This window comes from Hylaeus volcanicus, chromosome 4 (assembly GCF_026283585.1).
Source record: "Hylaeus volcanicus isolate JK05 chromosome 4, UHH_iyHylVolc1.0_haploid, whole genome shotgun sequence".
Lineage (NCBI taxonomy): Eukaryota > Metazoa > Arthropoda > Insecta > Hymenoptera > Colletidae > Hylaeus > Hylaeus volcanicus.
In genome coordinates, this window is record NC_071979.1 from 26,908,923 (window position 1) to 26,916,838 (window position 7,916).

General features: G+C 45.4%; 2 protein-coding genes across 2 annotated transcripts in view; one reads left to right on the forward strand and one right to left on the reverse strand.

Moving 5' to 3' along the window:
- Positions 1-8: 8 nt before the first annotated feature.
- On the reverse strand, positions 9-6,046 carry LOC128874564 (translation initiation factor IF-2-like). The gene is made up of 9 exons (XM_054119402.1): positions 6,009-6,046; positions 4,010-4,103; positions 3,089-3,907; positions 2,888-3,017; positions 2,618-2,731; positions 2,261-2,522; positions 1,040-1,225; positions 787-932; positions 9-715 (listed from the first exon to the last, which is right to left on the reverse strand). Exons 3-9 carry the CDS (start codon positions 3,342-3,344, stop codon positions 553-555), a joined length of 1,257 nt encoding a protein of 418 aa, XP_053975377.1. The 5' UTR covers positions 3,345-3,907; positions 4,010-4,103; positions 6,009-6,046; the 3' UTR covers positions 9-552.
- Positions 6,047-7,001: 955 nt separating this feature from the next.
- The window catches only part of LOC128874557 (uncharacterized), a 27,817-nt gene continuing 26,902 nt past the window's right edge, over positions 7,002-7,916 (forward strand). The window contains exon 1 of the mRNA XM_054119392.1: positions 7,002-7,124. The gene's annotated coding sequence lies outside the window, so the exon portion shown is untranslated. The remainder of the gene's footprint in view (positions 7,125-7,916) is intronic.

Genomic DNA, 7,916 nt, shown 5'->3' on the forward strand with positions numbered 1-7,916 from the left:
TACCCCCCATTTCCGGCTCCTCCCCGACTTTTGGGACACCCTGTATATCAGAATGAATGAAAACAAATTAACAGGTGAAAAGGTTGTGGAACAAAATGGTATACATATAATTCAATAAATATACATCAAAATTCAAATATGCCTTTGAATTTTTCTTGAAAATAGGCATGAACTTTCCGGACAACCCAATATATTGACGAAATAAATAAATACGATGTAAATTATAAACGTTTATAAATACTCGTTGTAGAGAGTTACTTTTAATTTGCAATGCTCGATACGTTGTTGCAATGTTCGTATAATAAATTTTCTTAATCGAAGCAATATTTTACTGCAATAGTAAGTATCGCGCAATCCTATTCCGTTGTAGCCTCACATTTCTATTTGTTTACTATTTTTGTTCCTGGACACATCTTGACCTAACATCGGTTTTATTGTACAAGTTCATCTTATATTTACAGTTAGCTTGGATGTAGATACACGAGCTTGTTATAATTCAGCAACTAATCATTGTCGTATCGACGAGACTGCGAACGGAAAGTCTATTTAATTTCAAAGTTTAAGGGCGAATTGTTTTTTGGGATCTACATTTTTTACAATTGTACACGGAAACACGTTACAGTTTCCTCCATTCATCGCAACGGTGGTTGCCGCTTTCATCATCATTTTAATGCGTACACTCTTCAATTCCTTATCGAGTTCATCATTGGAAATCCTGTAACGATATTACTCCTTTTAACGTATCTAAAACATTTCCTGTAAATTACTCCAACCACGGATACGTACAAATTGGTAAAACGTCGTTCCGATTCTATTCTCCCTTTGACGCCTTTGTTCGATTGGGACCAAGAATTTTTCTGAATTTCGCACGCTATTCTGGCAATGCATGTCGGAGAAACTAATAGTTTCTTTTCATTTCCATTACCGTCAACCTGTTCGACGACACAAGAATCAAAGCACATGGTTCAGTCGCGATGTCATTGCACGGTAAAACGTTCATAACTGCAAGGAGAATACTTATCGAGTATAATGAAACTACCTTGGTGAAGTTGTCTTTTAAATCCCTTAAAATGTAATTCACGTGAGCGTCTTCGTCATTGACTGACAAATACGATCGTTTCTTTCTTCCTGATACAATGCCAATTGGTAGGAGAATGGGGTTCGTAGCTAAAGCAGCAGCTGCCCCAATTAAAGCAACACCAGCTAATGCTTTTAAAGCCACGGCCTGATAGAGACGATTGTTTCAAATACTGTTCACGTCGGATTAACCCATTTGCATCAGAGAACGGAATACAGTGGTACCCGGTTGTAAGAAACTGATTCTGGTTCTCTCGATTTCATGTAGCCGGGTAGTAGTGTTTGTTTTCCACGAACTAATATTTTTTTTTAATTATTTCTTTGCAATAGTTATTGCCAATGGATCGCTGAAGAGTTTTCGATGAAAATGAATCGAAATTTTTGTAAAAAAAGATAACCTTCAAACGTCCTTGGAGCTCCGTAAAATCCCCCATAAAATCAAACATCTGCTCGAAACGCTCTTTTCTATCTTTAAAAATAAACGAGTTATTCAGACGACCTGTCTTAAATGACCCCGAAGCTTGCTTATATCAGCACTGTCGCGAAGAGGCAAGGGCTGAGGTACACATGCCCTCGGGCGCCATATTACAAGGGCGTCCACGGCGCCCTTCGAACTAAAGAGATTAGCAACCGATTTTGGAATAAAATATGACAACGACGTAATAATGAAGAGCTTGAGATATCGAATATTTGTAATAAGAAATAACGAAAATATTGACTAATGCAGGGAAAGATTAGTCTCATACTTGGGGTTTGTAGATAAAGCAGCGAAATAGAAGATACCCGAGAGTATTCGCAGAGGCTAAATAATATTTTATCACAAAAGATAAGAATTTATTTAGTTTCATGTATAAGGGTAGAAATTGTTTCACTTAACCGGGTATCGCTGTATTTGGCGCGCAACGAGTGGCTCATGCAAATGAGTTAAAGGAAAAGACAACGATAAGGGATATATTATGGGTATCCGTTACTTTGGTGGTAGAAGATCTATATTTTTTCTTTGTTATCACAAAGCGAACTCTACGCATATATGTACTCTTAGGGAATACACGCAAAAAGACGTTCCCCGGCGTTGTTCTCCTATCACCAAAAAATACTTACGGATAAGCTATTTCCAAGAGAAAAGAAACAAGAAAAATCGCATACAGGGAGTAAATATTCTCCGGAAAGGGTAAACTACTACCTTCTGCGTTTGAAAATTCGGATGCGGGGGACCGTTTCCTTCCGGATAATTCGGCTCGTGGGGACCGAATTCGTCGCCATTAGCGAAACTTCCTGAAACTCCATAGCCACCACTCGCAGCTGACCCCCCGTGGCCAGTTGGTCGAACAGAGCCATAACCCCCGTAACCACCATTCCCGTAACCATATCCCGCAGAAGTTGGGGACTCGTAGCCGGCGGGTCTGCGTGAACTTTCACTTCCATAACTCGGACGGGAACCAAATCTGACGTTTACACGAAATCTCGTTAACTGTCCAAGACGTGACGGCGAAATTGAAAAGTACGGTCGCTACGGTAACTCGGCGAGCCAATTGGTTACCTATCTCCTGCTTGGCTTCCATCGTGGTGCGCAGTTCCGACGTAGTTTCCGCCTCCGGGTCTTCCGGCGATTCCGTTCGAACCGGGCGGTTGGCCTTGACCTTGCCACCCGTACCTGTAAATTATCCTTCCGATTGGAAACTCGCACTTCCCGTACCAATCTATCGAAACTTTGCTAACGAGGCTATCTTTACGAGTTCGTAGAACACTCGAGTCGAGGAAATATCGCGTTGTTATTTATAGTTATTGTTAATTTATAGTCTTATACTACCTATCGGCGGGTAAACGTTCACCGTATTGAAATGGATACCGACCCCCGTCCGCGGGGACCTTACTGTTGTAGTATGAATCCGGTCGCGTCGACGCACCGGAACCGTACTTGGAACCGCAGCAGCTGGAACTTGCACGTTTCAATGTTAACGTGACGCGAACGTATCGAAAATGTGACAATTTCATCAGATGTTCCACTTATCTCTGGTGTCCGATTCCGATCGATGAATCGCTGTTCTCGGTTGCTTATCCGTGCCTCTGTCGTACAGGTCGCTGTCGTTGCTCTTCACGTGCAGCAACTTCGTCGAATTTCGACCGCGTACGATGCTCGCCAAAAGTTTGTCTTCGCCAGGTTCCTTCTTGTCGAGTTCGGGACTCGTAACAAATTCGGACTTCGTCGTGACCGCGTAGGAAACTGCGACGGTTGTCAAGAAAATGCAAACGAACCGTTGCGACATCGCGAGAGGAAATTAGGCGCCTGTTCAAGGAAATTACGCGGGAAGTCGCGAACTCTTCGGGCGCGTTTTGACGCGAAGACGACACGAAAGTGGTCCTTTCCGTTGTCGAGTTTCACCTTTTTATATAGTTGTCACGCATGGGATGCTGTCGCGTATTCGCTGGTCTGGTACCAGCTTTCTTTTTATGCCGCTTCAGAGATTACTTTACAAAACGTGCGCCTGTTCGCGTTTGTTCTCAAACTTTGTGAATTTTTTAGGCAATTTGTGGTTGAACAATCGTGCTGTTGTTTCATTGCGAAAGCATTACGGTCGGGGACACCGAACAGCGTCGTTCGTCGAGATGATCTTTTAATTGTTTGGTTGCGTCCCTGCGAATCGGCAAGTGTGACAAAACGATGCGCGCAGGAGCGTCCTCGGTGAAAATAAAGTGGCACGGGTGAGCCAACGACGCTTCTATCGTCACGCAAACAGTTTAATTAACGACGCTTGGTCGTCGTGATTTTTTACGGAATTTCACATTTTTTTTGGAGCGACATTGTTACGAAAGAGATAGGCATGGTCATCTATGAATAAATAATAATAATATTAATTCATTTGATGGCTGGTTCACTGGGAATCATTTGACGCCATGTTTACGACGATGTACTATGTTTTGCGATACTTACTATATATACATAGATAATTAACAAAAGATTCGTTCACAACAGATTTGGTTGTCTATTATTCTCCACTTTCATTCTGTCTACTAAATAAAAGACACTGAATTCCAATAATAATTCACAAACAAAGTCGAAAGTAAATTTCCGAGCAAAGCAAGAATCGTTAATTTATTTACTTGAAAATTAAAATTACCGACCAAATTGCACGTAGGTTCCTGCCAATGCGTAACGTAATTAATCTTTTACTACGTTTTCCCGGAAGTTCAAGCGGCGTGTCGCGGACGTACCCTTTCCTCCATCTTTCCTACTTTCCAGTCGCGCAACTAAAACGTTTCGAATACGTTAGTCTAAACTATCAACTTTATCGGTTGTCCCAACGTATTTTTTTTTTACCATGGCGATGCTTTACTCGTCCGCTCATAGGTTCTTAGAGCGTACAAATCGAAGATTGAAAGTCTGTATCTAGGTCTGAGCGCGAATAAATTCAAATAAATACCGAACTAAGATTTTTCCTTTTCAGGAAAGTTATTAGAAATGTAAAAAGTTATGACAGCAAGTGCTCCATAGCAAGTGCTTCGGCACTTGAATTTAAGATTTGTCAAGAAGTGGAGTTAATCGATTTTGCACGCATATCTTTGAAAATAGAGAGTGGAGGGGATCGCCCTATTCCACCAATTTTCACCGAAATCAACGAATACGTTGTCGATAATCCATTAATTTTAAGAAGAAGCTTAAAGAACTTGAATCGCCAGTTGCTCAGGTGCCGGTAAATAAAGATTTCATCCTCCTACCGTACACGAACGTTACAAAATTCGGTGGGATCGTTTGTTCCGCCTGGATATTTACGATGTCACCGACAACCGAAATTAGCGATCGTTAAGTTGGGTCACGGTTGCGTCATACCAGCGAATTTTTTTCCATTGTGCGTGAGCGAGATCGAAGGAAAAGGAAGCGCTCGATTACGGCGGACGAAGGGGTTACAGTGGGTGAACGTAATCGCGCCAGAATCTGGATGCCTCCAGCACCGTATAATTCCAACTATGGCAATCCTGGCCTCTCGGCTGGAATTCCTGTCCGAATCGAGCGACTCGCACCAAAGACGCGACGGGTTTATCATCCGTTGGGTATGGAAACATCAATGGGAGCTCGGAGCTAGGAAGCCCGGGAGGGAGAGAGATCCCTGGTGTATGCAAAGAGGCTGAAGAGCGCGCAAAGACATTACGGGGCTAATTTAGAGAAAAAGGGGGAAGGTCGTCGATGGAACGAGGCGATTCGTTGCGACGGACGAGGAGAAAGAGAGAAGAAAGAGCCGAGAAAAAAAGAGGAGGAGTCCAGGGTCGGTGGGGCGGCAGGAGAAGACACGACGAGGACCAAGAGATCGCGGAATGGAGCAAGAGTGGAGTAATCAATACGCATTCACACGCGGTGGCTCGCATCCCGTTGCCATGGGCACCGACGCCGGCGCATGCGCAACCTCAGCCGTGTTACTCCGTCAGAGAAATTTACTCAGAAGCAGCTCCGTACCAGTCCGGTGCGGAGCATTCCATGCACGGTATCCCCGAAACGGTATGCATCTAGATCGCTCACCACTTTAACTATCGACCTATTTAAAAAGTGTCTGCATCTTGGAAAAGGACATTCCTCGCGTTCCTCCGCGTTGGTATACGTTATTCTAGCCTAACATTGATTTCGTAACATTAATGCGCAACGTTAACTAGCTGCAACCAATGACGAGCAAAACCCTAGGCTTCGAGTAAATCTGAAGTCTCGTTTCCACTTTGGAATATTTTCCAAAAAAGAAACCGAGACAAACACATCGGCAAACTTCCGATTTATTCCAAGCTTGGGGTTCTGCCCATCTCTGGCTACAACGAAAGATTTGTCTCTAAGAATTGAGTATTACAAGTAGACAACCCATGACACGGCTGATATTTAAAAAGCCTACGAGTACTCTCGCGGCGCTGTATCACATTCGACCATCCCTAACGTAAGATCACACTCGAACTTGTCATTCTCCACGCGTAAACCAGTTTTCCATCGCAGCTCTTCGTCGACACCCGTCTGGATCGAGTCTAGATACGCACTCCTCGGTGGGAAATTTTGTGGGAGGCGTACGGGTGGAACGGATCGGTTCCTCGTAGGCGAATCTGACCGTAGAGAATCGTTCCCTCGACGACGGTCATTCGGCTCTCTATCGTTATCACTCTAGGGTACCGTGCGCCGCTCGACTCTCGGATGTTCACCCCCTGGCCGACTCAGAGGGGATGACGGCGTTCGGGTACGCGGGCGACAGGGGGTGGTTTCCCTCTGGGCGCCTGCGTCGAGTCCCCGATGACGACTCGACTAGGTAGGTGCTCGACCCGGACGCAGTACGGAAGAAACGTCGAGCACGCAAACCGCCCGTCCTCGTGACACGCGCCCTTGCCGTCTCCTCTCTCGTCGACCTATGACAACACGAGAACGTGCGAAAAGTTTCGCGGTGAAACCGATCGTTTCGACGAGTGACCGGGCCCATTAGGTGAAACAGCCGTGATCCGGACTGTCCGTCGCCCAAGGTGTCCCGCGAAATTGGGAGAACGTTTATCGAGCCGACGTTACCGATGACTCGATGCCGCGGCAAGATGAAAAATGTGTGCAAATCCTGAACGTCGCCGGACGCCTCTCAGTGACGAATCGTCTTATCAATGTTTGCGATCCGATTAGCGTGATACCGCGCGATATACGTAACCAGCAGCGTGCCCGCGGCGAAGCACGTTGAGGAATGAACCTCTGTTTCGTCCACGGTGTGACCTATGCGCGGTTGCTCGAGTCTTGCACTCTCGCGTAGCCCTCCTGTCGAGAACAACAGGTAGACGGTGAGATCGAGTGACGATCCGAGGATCGTTTTCGAGTGGACCACGGAATCCAACGTCGTGCAACGTACGACGGGATTCAAAGCTCGATAAGGTCGTCTAATCGGAGAATGCGTCCCCGACGCGCAAAAGGTTAATCGTCGAGGAGCATCGAGCTACGTTCTTACCATCGTGAAGGCGGGCTTAGTCGCATTTAATCGTCGCTTGCATGTGGGTCACAAGCTGCATTCGCCAAAGCTAACGGGATAGAGGGTTTACCGAGTAGAGAGGTAAGCTTGTTAAATTGCGTTACCCTCGGGCGGCTCGCGTTGCCGCCACCCCTACGATTAATTCCCCTCCATCTTTCAATGTTTTTCGGCGGGTTTCTTCGAGATTCAGTGTTGGCCGAAGCAGCCGAAAACTTGATGGTTCCATCTCTACGGTAATCTATCCGCGCTTCGTGCGATTCTCGCGAACGTCGCGTCTTCGTTGCACGTCTACGCGTTCTTACAGCTCAACGCGACTGGCACGTTCGAATGCGTCCAACCTGAATGAGCGACGATGGGTGAAACCTTGGATATTTATAAATTGTCGGATCGGCTAGGTTAAAGTCACGTGGTGGTTGCAGTTTACGGTGTCCTTAACCTCCTGGAAAATCAATGTTCTTCGCGTAACGAGTATCGGGTGCCATATTCTCTGTCCTTTATCGTCCGAGGAGCTCCAAGGCATGACAAAAGCGGGGAGAAATGTCGGAGTGTCGAGTATGGTTGAGATATGATACATTTCTGGCGCAGGATTAGCATCCAGGTCAATCTTTTCTTCCCTGTTTCCAATTTCCTTCGTTAATGAGTTCAAGTGTGACAGAAAAATTTGGTACGAAACATGGCATGGTGACTTCTACGTACGAGGTAGCGACGTTGATTAATTTTCTTTGGAATCGTTCCGTAGGTGTCTTCCTTCTCAACTAAATTCTGGTTCGTCAAAATGTAACGAAATTCGGTACACTGACTTCTGAAACAAATTAAAACAAAAAAAGTTAGTTGCAGGGAGCGTTGATACGGGTCGCGCTATACTTAATTTCA

Excerpts from the sequence above, each read along its gene's own strand:
- LOC128874564 (XM_054119402.1), bottom strand. The coding sequence starts at position 3,344 with ATGTCGCAACGGTTCGTTTGCATTTTCTTGACAACCGTCGCAGTTTCC. Across the intron at positions 2,732-2,887 it reads GAACGTTTACCCGCCGATAG|GTACGGGTGGCAAGGTCAAG; the intron begins GTAGTATAAGAC and ends GATAATTTACAG. Across the intron at positions 1,226-2,260 it reads CGAATTTTCAAACGCAGAAG|GCCGTGGCTTTAAAAGCATT; the intron begins GTAGTAGTTTAC and ends CGTCTCTATCAG.